Source organism: Leucoraja erinacea, chromosome 15 (genome assembly GCF_028641065.1).
Source record: "Leucoraja erinacea ecotype New England chromosome 15, Leri_hhj_1, whole genome shotgun sequence".
In the NCBI taxonomy this organism is placed as follows: domain Eukaryota; kingdom Metazoa; phylum Chordata; class Chondrichthyes; order Rajiformes; family Rajidae; genus Leucoraja; species Leucoraja erinaceus.
The window spans coordinates 18,989,685-19,006,901 of NC_073391.1; the positions used below are offsets into that span (position 1 = coordinate 18,989,685).

General features: G+C 38.7%; 1 protein-coding gene across 10 annotated transcripts in view; it reads left to right on the plus strand.

Annotated features, from left to right (window-relative positions):
- LOC129704011 (fibroblast growth factor receptor 2-like) overlaps positions 1-17,217 on the plus strand; it is a 169,368-nt gene that overhangs the window by 64,285 nt on the left and 87,866 nt on the right. For 2 of the 10 annotated variants that reach the window (XM_055646815.1, XM_055646821.1), the window contains exons 1-2: positions 8,667-9,654; positions 11,988-12,223. In XM_055646815.1, the coding sequence (XP_055502790.1) occupies positions 12,058-12,223 (166 nt within the window). In that variant the 5' untranslated portion in view covers positions 8,667-9,654; positions 11,988-12,057. The other 8 variants (XM_055646822.1, XM_055646820.1, XM_055646816.1 and 5 more) reach the window with 8 other exon arrangements.

Below are 17,217 nucleotides of genomic sequence, written 5' to 3' on the forward strand. Positions count from 1 at the left end.
GGGGGGGGGGGAAGATGGCCTGCGGGCGTCACACACACACTAACCACCTCGAACCCCCCCCCCACACACACACACACACACACACACACACACACACACACACACACACACACACACACACACACACACACACACACACACACACACACACACACACACACACACACACACACACAAAGACACTACCACCACACCCCTTGATATTATATTAATATTATTAATTTGCTTCTTTTACCACATCCCCCGCCCTATCCACACGTATAGCCCCCAACTCGCAGGCGCGGCTAGAGAGGGAGAGCGAGGGGGGGGCAGATAGTGAGAGAGGGCAGAGAGAGAGAGGAGGCAGAGACAGAGAGAGGGCAGAGATATAATGCTTACTTCATTCAAAGCCACTAAAAAGATTGGTTTATTATAGCTGCACGAGGTATATTAGAAATGGAAGTTCACATATTTTCTTTTGAACATTTGGGAGCACTATGAAAAGGACCGTTGATTCAAAGGCTGTGAATTCAAGTCCTTTCCTGAAACCAAGGAATCTTTTACTTATATGCAGGCATTAGTAAAAGATTTGTCACAGCTATTTTGAAGAAGAATTCTTCCCAATAGTTCAGCCAGTATTTATCTTACCCAACTCTGAAGCATTCTCTGTGCAGTACATTTTAAAGGGATCTTGTGTGTAAATTGTGTGCCATGTTTGCAGTGATAGTGATTACAGAAAAGTTAGTATATTTCAAATGTAAAATACTTTTTGTCATTCTTTGAGACGTTACATAAAAGCCAATTGTATTTATTTTATGATGGTTTGGCAGACACTAGTTGTTAAGGAGTGGGTTCCAGCCTGCATATGACCCCATTCAGGGTCTTCCCAATGATCATTTACAGTGTCTCTCCATTTTCCCAACCAGCTCGGGGGTATTATATATTGCGTAACGGAAAACTATGGTGCATTGAGAGGAGTTCATTGTCTAAAGATAAGGTAACAATTAAATGTAGGTTAGTTTTGGAAAAGTAAAAAATTGAAGGTTTTGCTCATTATTCAGATGCATCCTTGAGAATAGAGAGAAAACTGCAATTTTGTGTTGAAGATAATGCCTATGGAAGATAGTTATAATTCAATCCACCAAAGCACATTATTTTTATTTTTATTGAAACTTATTAGAAGAAAGTTGAATCAAACTTAGCCTGGGAACTGGATACTTAATAATTAGTAAATTTAAGTCAATGGCAGTATCATTGTTTGAGAATTGTTTTACCCGTATAAATTACTTCCAGCGAGTACAACCTTTCACCAAAATATATGTCCAGAGTGAGAAAGTTTCTGCAGCAGCTTGCCCAAATCTTTTAGGAGATAAGAAGATAGACTGGACTGTTCTGGGTCCAGATGGTGGCCAGGCCTTGTCTTAGCTGTTTGGAGACACTGCCCAGAGTTAGCACAAGAAGGTTAGTATGATATAAAGTTGCCAATTAGTTGCATTTCCTTTTTAAAACAAGCCATCATTCCTAATGATAAGAACATATTTTTTCCCCTGTGCGGTTTCCTCAGTCATGTTCTAGTAGGTTTTATCAAGTTATAGATCCCAGTGTGTACTGGTCCCAGTGATAACTGAATTCATGAGAGAGGGGGAAAGTATCAGTATTATCCCACATTTATGCTTAAAAATCACAACAAACTGAAAACCAGTTAAATTAAATAATTTTTAAACAAAAGAAAATAAGATAACTTATTATATTATTTAATTAATGGGAAAACCCCATGTAGGGGGCGCTGTCCTGTGCAGCAGCTGTCTGTCTTTTCATCTTTTTATTTTTTATTTTAGTTAGTTAAGTGTTTTGTTTGGAGGTCTAGACTTTTTTACGTCTGGGGTGGGGGGGGGGGGGGGGGGGGGGGAAGGGGGAAACTACCTTTCAGGGTCCCTACCTGGTCGGAGAGGCAGCTTTTCTCCAGGCTGCAGCTTCGACCCGTCCTCGCGGCCTACCAGCGGGCCTGAAGCAGCGTTTCCTGTCGGGGACCGCCCAGAACCTCGGCTTCGGCGGCGGCACAACGCTGGAGTGTTATCGCGGAGCGGGCAATGCCTTGCCCGGGTTGCCGCGTTGGAGCTCCGGTGAGCTGAAGATCGCTGAGGAAAACATCGCGGAGCTGCGGGACTGTGGAGTGCGGCGGCTCTGACTTTACACCAGGAGCCTGGGATCTCCAGATGAGATCGCCAGTTGTGGAGCTCCAACCGGCGCGGCCTTGTTGGCTTTGGAAGCCGCGGCGGCCTCCAGTACGGAAGCGGCCATTCCAGGGTTCCCAAGCCGCTGAGAGAACTCTCCCGACGCCGGAGCAACATCACCCGGCGAGAACGGCCAGGAACATCGGGCCTCCGTAGAGGCAACTGTGGAGGCCTCAATGGGCCCGACTATGGGTGAACTGGGGTTGGGGACTGGACTTTGTGCCTTCCCTCATAATGGGAACCATTGTGGGGGGATGTTCTTTATGTTTAAAACTCTTATTAATGTTATGTCTGTATTCCTTCTTTATGTGCTGCAAAATGGCAAGAAGCATTTCACTTCACTACACCTAGGTGTATGTGAATGTGACCAATAAAATACCTTGGATATCTTTGAAACCAGATTTAACATGGATTACAATGGAGGAGGTGTGCCACATCTGCAGCCTGTGGAAACGTATTCTGAACAGTGATCCCAGGCAGCAACATCCACAATTTAAGGGATTTGTAAAACAAGAGTATGGATTCAGTTATGAGTTAGTTCTGCAGTCTAGTTTAAGTCTTCATTCCCAAGGAAGGATAAATATGCCTGGGAGGAGGTGTTAGGAATATTCACTCACTCACTGAGCTGTTGCTGTGTGAGGAGAGATTGTGTAGAATGGGCCTTTATTCTCTAGGGTTCAAGACAATAAGAGGCTATTTCATTGAAACTCACAACTTGCAGGTCATGACACAGTTGGTGCTTAAAGGCCGTTTCCTCCAGCTAGGGAATTTGGAACTATGATTTTATTGAATTGTGGAATAGCCTTTGATGGGCGGTGTCGCCTATTCATGCATCTTTTAAAAACTTTTTCTTGAGAAACTAGAGAAATATCAAAATAACACTCCAAACAGTTTTGTTATCTTTTTGAATAAGAAATCTATTATTTTCAAGCAGTGTGAAAAACAGTATCTCTCCACTAATGAGAGATCCATTAAAAATCTAAATGTTAAATGACAAAAAATATGGTATTTATATTGTACAATGGCTATGGTACTTATTAAATATGTACATACAGACTTCCCGCATAGAATTAAAACAATACTGGAAATATTCAACTGGACAAGCAAGAAGCATTTGTGTAGCTGGAATCAGTTCATATTTTAGGCAAAAGACCTCTAATCAGAGATTGACCTACATGAAATGAAATCCCTTAGAAGGAAGATCACCATTATCAGTCTTTTGTGTCTTTATTGTACGGGCCCAAAACTAATACAGATTTTGACACCTTGAGTCTGCATTGTATTTTCAGCTGTTATTTTTGGCTGCGCCACTGGGTGGAGCCGCTGGTAAATGGCAAAAAAAGCCTGAGCAATCACACAGGCATCACAGAATAATGATATATATTGGTTAATTTATGGAGGGGGGAGGGGGCGGGGGGGGGTGGGCAATGTTGGCAATTGTAAATCAACAGAATATGGAGAAATTTGGGTGTTTAGTGAAATATGCCTTTTACACCATTAGGACAATGTACAAATGTGAAGTAAGAATTTGTCAAGTCAAGTTTATTTGTCACATACACATACGAGATATGCAGTGAAATGAACGTGGCAATGCTCGCGGACTTTTGTGCAAAAAGACAAACAACCAAACAAACTATAATCACAATCATAACACACATATACCTTTACATAATAAATAATGGAAGGAAAAACGTTCAGTAGAGTTAGTCCCTTGGGTATGCAGTTCAAGGGATATTTCATTTCTGAGTAATAATCGCAGGTAAGGACAATGGGGCAATTATGTCTTGGAAGGATGACAATGAATGACAAAACAAATGTTAGGATTGAACCATGCAAAACGATTTTAGGCAATAGGAATGCTTATATTGGAAAAGAGGAGACTAAAAAGATATCAAATTGAAGTATTAAATTCCAAAATTAGATAGTGAAACTAGATCCGAGACTCATGTTGAATATTAATATGTTGCAACAAGAGGCTTGAGAATTGAGAAATAAATTGGACTTGTTGAAGGTTGAGTTAACGAATGGTGCTGTTTAATATATATTGTGAACAATCCGTAAATTGGAGATAATTTTGATCATTGTGTGAAAAATATTGTAGATTTACATACATCTCCACTACTTCTTCGGACAACTAATTTCTGTAATGGACATTTTTTCTAACCTGTATACATTGATTGCATTGTGGATAAACAGGTGGTAATTTTAAGATAATTTTCTTGTAAATTAGGCTTGAAACTAATCCTGAATCTTTTTATGCACTTGATATATATGTAGCTATCTTCCATTCGCTGGATTTTTAAAAGGAGTTACCCTGCCATTATGAGGCTATGTTTTACAGTTTCTGTTTTCTTCACTCTTTAATTAGACTTAGTTTTCAGAGAAAATTAATTTTGGTGGTGCACATTAGGTTTCTGTGAGTCATGTGCCCCACCTCCAACTCAATGGTTGAGGTGGTGTCATCACAACTCTGTTTACATTGTAGACTGAATGAGCAGTCTGTTTCTATCGTATATTTTCTTTGTCTAAAACTAGAAAAAAAGAATATTAATGCAATTGGACAATAATATGTTTTTGGTATGAACTGATTGAACCAATTAGTCTGTTTCATGTTGATTATTTTTAATATAATACTACTGTTGAATGTGGGCAACATTTGTGCATATTTTATATGTGAGGAAAAATGTTTGACGTTCCAAAACTAGACACATCTGGAGTTGTAATCGGCATTTCAAAATCAACATATAATGTCAGGCTCCTCCTCCAAACATCTACCACCTATTAGTTTTTAATACGCAGGGAGGGGATCAACATACTTGTGGTTTGAGTGATGTTTTTGTAGGTGTACATGATGTTGTTCTACAACGACACAGAAGCAAAAATATAGACTCAATTGCATTCCACATGGGTTGTCTGTCAACAAGATGGACAAGGTTTGAGAATGAGAGAGAAATCATGCAGACCAACCATTGAGTAGCCAGTTATGGGACAATGGAGACAATTCTAGTTTTTATGTGTTTTTTTTTAATAAAGTAGTGACTTTATTAATAAACACAAAAAATAAAAATACTTCAATAAGCTTTGTCTATAAAATACGTCAACTAACGTTTTTGGCAACTATCTTCCATCTGATCATTTCTTATTCTCACCATTTAGTATTCAAGTGATTTGGGGAATAATTCTTCAACTTTGAGGTTTTGGAGAGAAAATATGCACAGTTGAAACACACATCAGAAATATAGGCACATGCATTACATGCTGTTTTCTGATAAGAAGAATATCTATGTGTGGAAATACACTAAACATTGCCAGTGGCCAAGAGTACTGTACACTGACAATGACAATTAAAATTGAATCTGAATCTGAATCTGAGGAGAAATAAGAACATTGTTCTTGCCGTTTGCAGCTAACTGGTGAGCCATTGCTTGGAGACAAAAGGGACTGCAGATGTTGGAATCTGGAGCAAAAAAATCCATTGCTTGGAACTAGTGTGAGATTTGTGATTCAGGAGCTGATTCAGCTGATCTTTTCAAATGTTCTGCTCTTGACTTGGATTTGAATCAAGCATAGGATAAAAAGCCTCTAATGGTATGACAGAAATTCAGTGTGCCGATAGAACAATTTATATCGTCCATTGATTTGATTGACAATGTTGTGAGCAATATATTTCAAAAACACAGCTGCTTTCCTAGCACCCAGCTCCATCATTCCTTCCATTTATTTTTAAAGAATTAGCTTGGCTTGCATACAGTCACTGAAGTTTTTCTTGTTGTCTTTTGTAGCATTCATTAACTTTTGGTCTTCAAATTTCCTTTAACGTAAATGAATATTGAAACTTGTCGTGCATTATTGCATATTAAAGTATGCTGATAAACAGGTTGAAGGGCAAGCTGTACTGATTTAGGTAGACAAAAGTGCTGGAGAAACTCAGCGGGTGCAGCAGCATATATGGAGCGAAGGGAATAGGCAGCGTTTCGGGCCGAAACCCTTCTTCAGACCTGTACTGATTTAGTTTGTGATCATTCATTTCCTATACCACATACTGGGCTTTTAGCAGCCCTGGTTTGCTATGGTTTATAATGACCTTTTTTCAAGTGAAAATAAAAATGTCTGCCAGTTTCTTTTATACTTGCATGTCAGGTGTGTGCCTGTGTGTACATGTGCATTTTCTAAAACTTGGATTCCTTAATTTCTTTGTGAGGTCAGGTTAACAATCCGTTGTGGGTGAAATCCCGACTGACTCAAAATTGGATCAAGCACTTCTAGTCTGGATTCAAGCATGTGCATCCGATATTTATATGGCATCAACCCTAATGGGTCAACGATGTATAAAATATTCTGAGTGGTACTCTATTAAAAAATGTACCAGATTTACCATGATAGAATGTCATTGTCATTCAAATCAGTGGACGATATAAATTGTTCTATTGACACATTGAATTTCTGTCATTATACCATATCAATCTTTAACTTGTAACCAGTAATTTTCTAAGTTTTATCATAAAGTTTGACATTGAAGATTCCACGACAACAGTTGCTTTGCATTTCAATCCCTTTGCAATTGTTTGAAGAATATTTGCCTTTTGATTGGTCTTGGACCACGATAACCCCAAAAGAACTTGAGACCACTGGGTCTGTTTGTATCAGGTCCAAAACCACACGGTGTTCAGTATAAGCTCGCAATGTTTAGAAATATTTTACATTTTGAAGGCTCCTCCCTTTTTTTGTTTCACCACTCACTCCCGTACTGTCAAAATATACTTTTTGAAGTTATTAATTGCAGATTAAAAGACGCTATATATATATTTTGTGGGAATAGGCTTTGGCTCAGACGTTCTGGCACCATTGCCTGAATGGGTTTAAAGTATCTTGACTGCTTGGATAATATAGTGGCATGCTTCATAGCATGCTAAAATGTAGTTAGATTAGACCTGCTCGGAGTAAGGTATCCCCTTCTTCGGTCTGAAGAAGAGTCTCGACCCAAAACATCACCCATTCCTTCTCTCCAGAGACGCTGCCTGTCCTGCTGAGTTACTCTAGTATTTTGTGTCTACCTTCAGAGTAAGGTAAGGTTCTTTATCATGCCTTTGTTGGGGAAAAAAGCAGTCTGAAACCTGATGTTTTTGTTTATTTGATATTAAACCTTTGTTTTATGACATTCCATTAGAAAAGCCAGGTTTTGGTTTTGAAATGTTTGCTTTGCTCCAAGAGCTTTCAATATGTTAACAATTTTATTGTAAATTGATTCGGAATGGCCTCAGATTTGAATCCCAACTTGGTTTGAGATAATTAACTTTAGCCAGATGGGGATGGACACTGTATCAATTAGCTTCAGGTTTCTGAATACAGAAGTTAAAAAGTAACAAGCCAGTGTCCATGTTCCTAAGAATTGTTTGATGACTCCAGCCGGGAAATTAGCATGTTTTATTGGTGACCAGAGAAGAATTTGAAATGTGATGCTTCTAATAGTTGAATAATCTGTTAGTTCCTTCTGTCCATGCTCACATTAAAGAGTGGCACATTGGCAAAATATCATGAAAGTGGGACAATGCCTCTTTCTGAATGCTCCCAAATAATTCTTCATTTTTCACGGAAACGATGAAAAAATTGCATTGATTGTGGTGCGTGTTTTATGAGTATCAAGTGTGTGCTTGATAAACCGCTTTTGTAAAAGCAAATCTTTTCAGAAATGAAAATGTATTCTGTACTCTTGTCCCATTTGAATAATTGTTCAAAGTAAAACATTCAGGGTGGTTAACGTAACAATATTCTTGTACCAAATCAATATTTTCTTGCTTTCCCAGTAGTATGACAAATGTATCAGCATCCCAATTAAATGGTTAATCGATAACCTGCAATTCCAGAATATCTCTGCACTTTGTTATCGTAGAGCATTGTTCAACTTACCGCCTCCCATTAGTGTCCTGACTGCCTTTTGACATTTCAGTATGAAATTTATAGCGGCATTTTTTTTAAAGGAAGTCTCAGGGGTCTTTCAGGAGTTTAGGCTACTTGAGATATTTTGTCAGAGAAAGACAAAATATAATGGATCTCCTATAGGGAGGTGAAGATATGTTGAATGGGGTCCTTGTCAGTCCCTGCTTTTGGATAAGACTTGGCCATTGTTCTCTTTGCAGGCTGAACTGTCACCTTGAGCCTCTGATGGCTTTACTGCACTTTCTCCCTAATCCGCTGACTAGTGTCTATTTGTCCATTCACACTCCACTGGGGGGCTCAATAATGGGCTTATTAGCTATACCATTCACATTCAATGGAACCCTGAAGGAGTTCCAAAGCAGCCAATCACTTTTCAAAATCAGTGAATAGATTATGGTTCCATTCAAAAACGTAATTAGTGTGAAAGATTCTCCAAGCTTGCAGCAATCTGCCTTTTTTTCCTCATCGTGATGAAATTGTTTACTCTGTTCATTATTTGTATTTTTTTTATTACGAACATCCCTTTTGTTTTAGTTTCCACACTGTGCAATTACTGTTCCTTTTAAGAATTTGCCAAACTTTGCTTCAATGGTAAACCATTTACCTAAATGAGCTGCTGTTGATTGATTGTTGTCCTTCAGACTAAAGCAGTAAACTCCCTGAATCGCTGTTAAAGGAAAAAAATGCTGTCTGCCTTGTCATTGTGCAACCAAAATAGTGCATTCTGTACTAATAGGTAGATGTTAATGAATGCCCCATTGTCTTGTGCTTCCTGTTCCTACGTTCGTTTTTGCTATATGAATGCAGCAGCTACTAGTCTTTCAAATATTTGTTCATGTGTTGGGATTAAACTGAGTTGAGGGGCATGCCAGCAAAATGTGTGCCAAGTTCTACATGCTGTGAAGTAGAGGAGTTACAGCCTGGCCCACAGAGTTAAACATTACTGAAAAGTGATTTGATTGGCAGAGGCAGTTTGCTGTGCTTGTTTGATGATGAAGCTCAGTTCAGGAACGGGTTCAGATTACAAACAGGGGGGAGTGACCAAAGAGGGGAGAGAGAGGGAGAAAAGATTTACAGACACCACAAGGCTTTTGAGATTGCAGCGAGCTTGTGAATGAAGTGTATCCAAAACCAGGGCTGCCGAGTCTGCTTTTAATTCTGTGTTGTTGCCCTCTTTGCTTTCTTACTGTACTACTGTCAAGAGAATTGTTATCTCTTGTAATTTAGTTTTCTTTTTTTTTAAATACGAGAGAGTTCTTTGGAGAGATGGATACCCGTGTTCATTCTGCCAGAGCCGCATGTTGGATGTGTGTGTTTGGGTCATGTTTTCATTGATTCAAGTAGTTGATTTTTCATCGGAGATCCGTGGCAGTTGGATCCAAGTAGTCCAGGGACAACTGTTTCCAGAAGACTACCCGAGGGAACCCACATTCCTTGCTTTAATTCATCCTGTGCATACGCCTGCTGTGGGGTACGTGGGTCATATTCTTGCTGAGTAGTTAAGGTAATTCTACTAAGTGGTGTTGGATTGAAAGCAATTATTGTACTCCAGAAAGTGAAAGAGAATGTAACCTTTAACATCAGAAATACGGTATCTTTTTATTTCATGCTTTGTTTGAACGTAATATTGATAGGGATATAAAATGCAATATAACTAGCTGAACAATAACAATGACTCTGATGATTATTTTTGAAGTTAAATGTCATTAGTCACTGCTAAACAAGTGCTCGCTTGTAAATTGTACATGGAGATTTTGTTAGCTTGAAGGAATGCAGTACTTCTCTGAGCCTCGCCGCCTTTCCCATGTTTAGAATAATTTGGGCAGGTATGTGATGAGGTGAAAATGGCTTGCAGAGCGGGTGGCATTGAGGCCATCAATCAAATTAACTTGACAGCTCCTCCCCAATGTAGTCTGTGGAGGGAGACAAAGTTCCCTTTCAAAAAGACTAGCTTTCACTGTATCAGAAACTGTGTAGGATTGTTGTGCATTTTATGTGTTTCTGCAAGGGGCCAATATTGAACGGTCTGAGCCTGGCCTAACGTATTTAAGCTGAAGTGTAAGGCCAATTATTTCCGTGATGTGATTTTTTATAAACTTTTCATAATGTGGTAATTTTAGTGTATTTAAATTTGTCAAGAAACTAGTCATGTTTTGAATTATTTATTCAGGTGTGATATGAAACTGTAATTTTTTCTTTATTACCACACTTATCTACCACTTCCTTCAATGGAAAAGCAATACTTTGAATAGAATTAATTACCTAAAAGAAATAGAAAATATTAGCTCTAAAATAAAGAAAGTTTGAACTGTAGCTAATTGTAGTCTAAACTTTGGAACAGTTAAGTGATAGGTTTGATCAGTATGAAATGAACTCCAAGAAACATGAAAAGACCAACTGCCAACCATTAAGATGTATTTTTATAGTAAACACTTATATGGATATAAATGCAAGGATTAGAATTTCTGTCATTTATAATACTCAAATTATCTTTTACTGGGTTTAATTATCTAAAGGTATGTTAATCAAGCCGAACAACATTTTTTTACTAAAAATATATTAAATGGAAAATGAAGAAGGAAAAAGTGAAAGAAAATCTAATTGCTTCAAAACCATAAATAGCAGAATCTTTTTTATTAATTTCATTTGACAGAAATGCAAAGCTTCTAGCATTGAGTGAGATTGTTTGCGATTTTCTCTCGCTAAATGTGTGATTCATTAGCAGTATATGTTCCATCTGAAACTGTGGCATAGCAAGGGCATTATAGTCAGATTCTTTTCTTAGTATATTGATCTTTGAATTGACGATCACCTGTTCCGTGTAGTCATCATGTAAGCAAGATGTGTTCAGAGATATTTGAGTTCCCTGAAGTAAAATACTTTGCTTTTAAGCTAAGTAACTTCATCTTGATCAGAATGGAACTCTCATAAGCAGAAAAACACAGTATATGCTAATTTAATTTTTCAGTGATGTACATTAATACTGTCAGGCCAGTAAGGAATAGCCAGTATCTGAATTGTGTTTCATTCTGTTTCAGTAATTAAACGCAACTAATATTTGGTCAGGTATGTTGTTAAATTGGGTTTTGTTGGCTTTATTTAACCGTAGTGTTTGGAGGCATATTTATCACGGACATTTATTCTTGAGCAGATATTTTATTTCCCTCAGTTGATTTAATGTGCACGGCTTTATATCTTGAATTGTATGTTGACTTGGGTCAGAATATGCATCACTCAGGATGTAGTATGTGCAAATGCACTCTCCCATGCTGTGCTTCTGCAGAAAGACTGCCCTACTCATTGTTTGCATCCTCATTTCTAATACCAACTGGGGAAAAAATACTCAAGGATTGCTTGCAGTCAGTTTAACTGCATAATTCTAACAAAACACTGTATGTTTAGTGGAGCAGTTCAAAGCCTATTTTCCAGTAGGATTCTTTTAAATCTCCATTGCAGCAAGAACACAAAGGTGAAACTAAATGAAGAAAGCACAGGAAGAATCATAGAATATGAAATCTTACTATCGTTTAATCTTGTTATTCATTTCACTGAATCCATGATGAATGGTTCCTACTTTCCAAGTGTGATTCTGCAGAAATATAAAAATGAAACATTTTTTAGAATAGTTTTTCAGAGTTTTTTCTTAAACAGTATACATGTTTTTTGTAAATTCTTCTAAGTTTCTTTTGCAACTTTTCGCAGAAATAAGTGTAATATGATATTTTTTTTGCTATAATGATTGTTATTGTTGCAGTGTGAAAATAACTATTTTCATATTTGCTGATTAAAACCGTTTCCACAAACGTTCAACTGACAAGCTAATTCTTATTTCTGCAGCCTTTCAAGTGAGGAGTTATACGGTTAAGAAGAGGATACTTGTCTTTCATGCCTATATACAGGAATTCAGATGGGATTAGAGTCAAGATGGAGTTCCAGCACCAGAAAAGCTATCTTCACTAACAGGATGCCTAGTTGTTACTTAGTCTGCTGGGCCATGTTAACCATGGCAGCAATAGGTCTAGCACGGCCACAGTTTAAACCTGCTGATGGTGCATCAGAAACAGAAGCAGAAGGTAAGCTAAATGTCATTGATTTCGAAGCTAAATTGATTTCAAAGGTGTGATTATATCAAAGAAAAAGAACAATCTAGTTGAATATCTAATTAAATACCCAAATGCTTCCCATTTTTCTTTTAATTTCCCAAGTAAATAATTTTAATTTGGTAACTTGCAAACTGGACGACAACTGAAATTATTTGCAAAGATTTCACTCGTGAGCAATTTTGAACTTTGGCTTTTGAGGGTGCCAAATTTATACTGTCTGGTGGTTTTGTTGTAGAAAATTCAATGTCTGAAAAAATGTGTTTTTATTTTCAACTTTTGCTTATTTTTTTTCTTTATTTAGTTCCTAATTTCCCCATAGGGAAGAAATACAAAATTTACATACATGAAGAAGGTGATAGCATTTTTCTTTCATAACATTCACCAGATAGTGTAATTTATTTTTGGCTGTTTTTCAACGTACTTTTTTCTATATGAATTGATAATTATTTTGCTAGTGAATCTGAGTCCTTGCAGTGGTCCCACCAAGTCTGTGGCAGACACGATTGATTTGAAAAGGTTTCTTCAGATCAGCTCTGATGTTTGATGGTGATAGGCACAATGTTAATATGAAGTCAGTGAATTTGATTGTCTACATTCTAACCGTGAGTGTTAGGATTTACTATTTAAACTGGTAAAGTTCCCTAAATTACAGCAAAAACTCTAGAAATTTTGAAGGAATGTCAGGACATCTGTTGCTAGTCTGGCGCATCCTTCAATGATCTGGGAGGCTTTTGCAACTCATTACAAACAGCAGTTTCAAAGCAGCATCTCATACTGATTGTTACCAAAGAGCCACAATGCCATTCTTTGACTAAATTAGATTTTCTTAACTGATTGAGAGATGAATTGAATGAAGACATATATCCATGGGTCTGTCGACAGTTGAGGGAAATTGCACTCAGTGTTTTTGCTTGGAGGTAATCTGAGAATATTGGGAGAACAGTTAGGTTCTCATCACTAGTTAATGAGTCTTGTGTTACATTCTTTCTGCTCAGAACTGGAGCATTTAGAGATATTTTAGTGACAGCTTGGTGTGGGAGACAACTGGTCAAGGAAGCTGTCATAGTCATTTGATTGTCTTAAGCAGAATGCAAGGTGGGGGAGGACCACTAAATATTGTTAATCTGGAATGGAGCTTTAATTTTATCATTTATAAGGTGAGATGTGTTTCGCAAATATTGAATGTCTTTCAACATTAAATACTTGAGGAAATCTTTCATTTGCTAAAATGCCTGCTTTTCATTAGAGCCAGTCAGCACAGATACAGGCCTATCAGCCCATCTCGTGCATGTCGTACAAGATGCTCCATCTAAACTAATCCCTTTTGCTCGTGTTTAGCCCATATCTCTCTTAATCGTTTCCCCTCAATTTACCTGTCCAAGTAGCTATTAAATGTTGTTATTATTTTAATTCTATAATTGGTTTTATAGATAATTGTAGTTAATTGTTAAATATTTAAAACTGGGAGATCAAACTCGTGCTACCTCTGCCCTGCGAGGATGGTGTTCCTGCATCAAATTAAAAGATGATGAAAAACAATGAGGGCTGCAGTTGTAATAAGCGATCAGTGTGGTAGATTGGATTTTCTCCCTACCATTTTCTTTGGGGAAATGCCTGGCCTCCACTTGGCAGCTGCCCAAATTGAAACATTTGAAATCACAAGTTCCCCATGTGGAGAACTGAGTTCTGGCCCTTGTCTTGTGACTGCATGGTGTAGCAGATTGGTACGTTCCTGAGGGTGACTTCAGAGTCATACACTGTTTACAGACAGATTTGTGAAAACTGAAATTTATAGCAGGCACAAAATGCTGGAGTAACTCAGCGGGACAGGCAGCATCTCTGGAGAGAAGGAATGGGTGACGTTTCGGGTCGAGACCCTTCTTCAGACTGGTTAGGGATAAGGGAAACGAGAGACCCGAAACGTCACCCATTCCTTCTCTCCATAGATGCTGCCCGTCCCGCTGAATTACTCTGGCATTTTTTGTCCACCTTTGATTTATATCAGCATATGCAGTTCTTTCTTACACAAATTTTTAGTAGACTTGTTCATACATAAATATATTCATTTTCACTGTATACATTGTTATTTAGATTGCATACTTCAGTTTCAACATAACACTGCAAATTCTCTCAGTCCTAATCTTCCGTGCTTGCATATTTCCTGGCTGGAAGAACCTGAATTTATATGCCTGGAAGTCGGAAGTCTGGGAATGATTTTTTTTATTATTTCTGTGATAAATATATCCACTTGACACCTTGCTCCCACAAGTGGTGCACAATGAAGTTCAGAATCTTTTCGGGAAAGCCAATGGAAATGAATTTTGGACATTAAGTAGAGCACAGAGTGTCTGCTCACAGCATAAATAGAAATGGAAATGGATGTAAATGCTCAGCAGGTTAGGCTGAATTTGTAAAAAAGAAACAGAAGAATTGAAAATCCTTCATCAGAACTGGAAAAAAAAAGAGAAAACAGTTTTGAATTGTAGTGAGTGCAGAGGCAAGATACAGAGGGCAAATGGAAAATCTCAGGATGAAACCAGAGCTACCTTGCTTACAGCCTATTTCCAAAGCCGATAGATTACTGAGGGTTATTAGTGAGAGAGAAAACAGATAAATGGCCATGAAAAAGTCGTGAAATGCAGGTCAGATATGTTAGAGAATTGAATAGAAAAGGAAAATGTTTAAAATGCGCAACAGATTAGGCATAGTCCGTAGCGAGAGCCAGTTCTGATACAAACTGAGAACGCAAGGCACTTGACATTGTTGAGTTTGACATTATGACCTATAAGCTGCAATGTGCTCAGATGGAAGATATGATGCTATTCTTCAATGCTACCTGCATTGAGCCTTGTTAGAATAGTGTTGTAAAAGAGCAGGTGTGGTTGCATGGGCAATTACCATGAGCAGGACAATTGTGAATGAACATAAAAAGAGAGCAGCCGGAGAAACTCAGCAGGTTAGGCAGCATGTGTGGGACGTAAATGGATCGTCAATATTTAGACTGAAAGAGTAAAGAGAAGTAAGTGGAGGAGGGGTTGATTGGCAGGAGACAATCAACTGGGGGAGAATGATTGAGATACTGGCAAAGGCTGAGAGATGATCAGTAGAGAACAAAAGATTAAAGATTCTGGCATCCAATAGGGAAGGAAGATGTAAGATACTGAATGAGGGGTGGTGGCAGATGGGAACAACAGTAAGAGGGGGTGAACAATAGGGGGAGAGGATTGCATAAGAGGAGTGTGTGGAAGAGGGAGAGGAATACAAGGTGATGGGGGCAGGAGGGTTTGTGGGAAAAAGGGGTTGTTAGAGAGAACAAGGTAGATAGGTGGAGAGATGAAGAGACATTGGGGCGTGGGTCATTTGAGTTTGGAGAATTCAATGTTCGTACGGTTTAGTTATAGACTACCCAGGCAGAATATGAGGTGCTGTTCCTCTAGCTTGCGTTTGGTCTTGTCTTGGCAGTAGAGATGACCAAGGGCAGAAAAGTCAATGTGGGAATTAAAAAGAGAATTAAAATAGCTGGCGAGTGGGAAATCATGATGGCCACAGCAGACTGAGTGCAGGTGTTCAGCATTGCAGTCGTTTAACCTGCTTTGGGTCTCACCAAAGAAAGCGAGGCCACATCAAGGGCACCAAATACAATAGTAGACTTGTTCATACATAAATGGAGGTGCTGGTGAATCTCTGTCTGACTTGGAAGAGTTTTTACGATCCCTGGATAGATGTGCAAATGAAGGTGTAAGGATAGTTTGTACACTTTCTACTTTCTGCATGGGAAAGTGTTTGAGGGTGGTGTAAGGATGGATGGTGAGGGGTGAGCAAACTAGGGGGTCATCGAGAAGTCCCTGCGGAATACACCAAGGGGTGAGGAGGGGAGGTAGTGAGTTGTGGTGGGATCCCATTGTTGCTTCCATCGAGGGGATTTATCGCAGTCGCTGCCTCAAAGGCTGGCAGTATCATCAAAGACCCACACCATCCTGGCCACATATTCATCTCCCTGCAATCTTCAGGTAGAAGGTACAGGAGCCTGAAGACTGCAATGACCAGGTTCAGGAATAGCTATTTCCCCACAGCCATCAGGCTATTATACCTGGCTCGGATAAAACTCAGAACATTAATAACCCATTATCTGTTATTTGCACTTTATCAGTTTATTTATTCATGTGTGTATATATTTATATAATGGTAGATGGACACACTGATCTATTTTGTAGTAAATGCCTACTATGTTCTGTGTGCTGAAGCAAAGCAAGAATTTCATTGTCATATCAGGGACACATGACAATAAACTCACTTGAACTAGCTGGCAAAATGTTGGATATGCTGTATGCAGAGGCTAGTGGAGGTTGATGGGGTGAAAGGTAAAATAAGGGGATTCTACCCTTGTTCTCTCTGGGATAAGGTGGGTTAGGAGCAAAGGTGCTTATGCCAAAGGCACATGTGAGAGCATGATCAACCACAGTGGTGGGGTAGGGAGTGGAGGGGGAAGCCGTATTTCCTGATATTTTGCATATCCTGGAGAGGAAAGCCTCACTTAAGAACAATTGCAACGGAGGCAGAGAAACTGACTGAACGGGAAACACAATACAAGAGACGAGGTGGAAGGAGACATAGTCTAGCTAGCTATGGATGTCCATAGTTTTGTAGTAGATGGGTTGTCTCCTGAGAAGGAGACAAGGAGATTAAGAAAAGGGGAAGAGATATTGGAAATGGTCCAAGTAAATTTGAGGGCACAATGGACGTTAGTGGCGATGTTCCTGCAATCGTCAGGTTCTGCATAAGTGCAGAAGGCAACACCAGTGCTTTCATTGTGTAATGGTTAGTGAAATGAAAGAACAGACTAGAGAGTTGCAAAAAGAGCAATCCATTTGGAATGCTGAAAGGGAAGGGAAAAATAATTTTGGTAATGGTATTTTGTTGAAGGCAGAAAATATAAAGGGTCGTCTATTGAATATAGAGGCTGG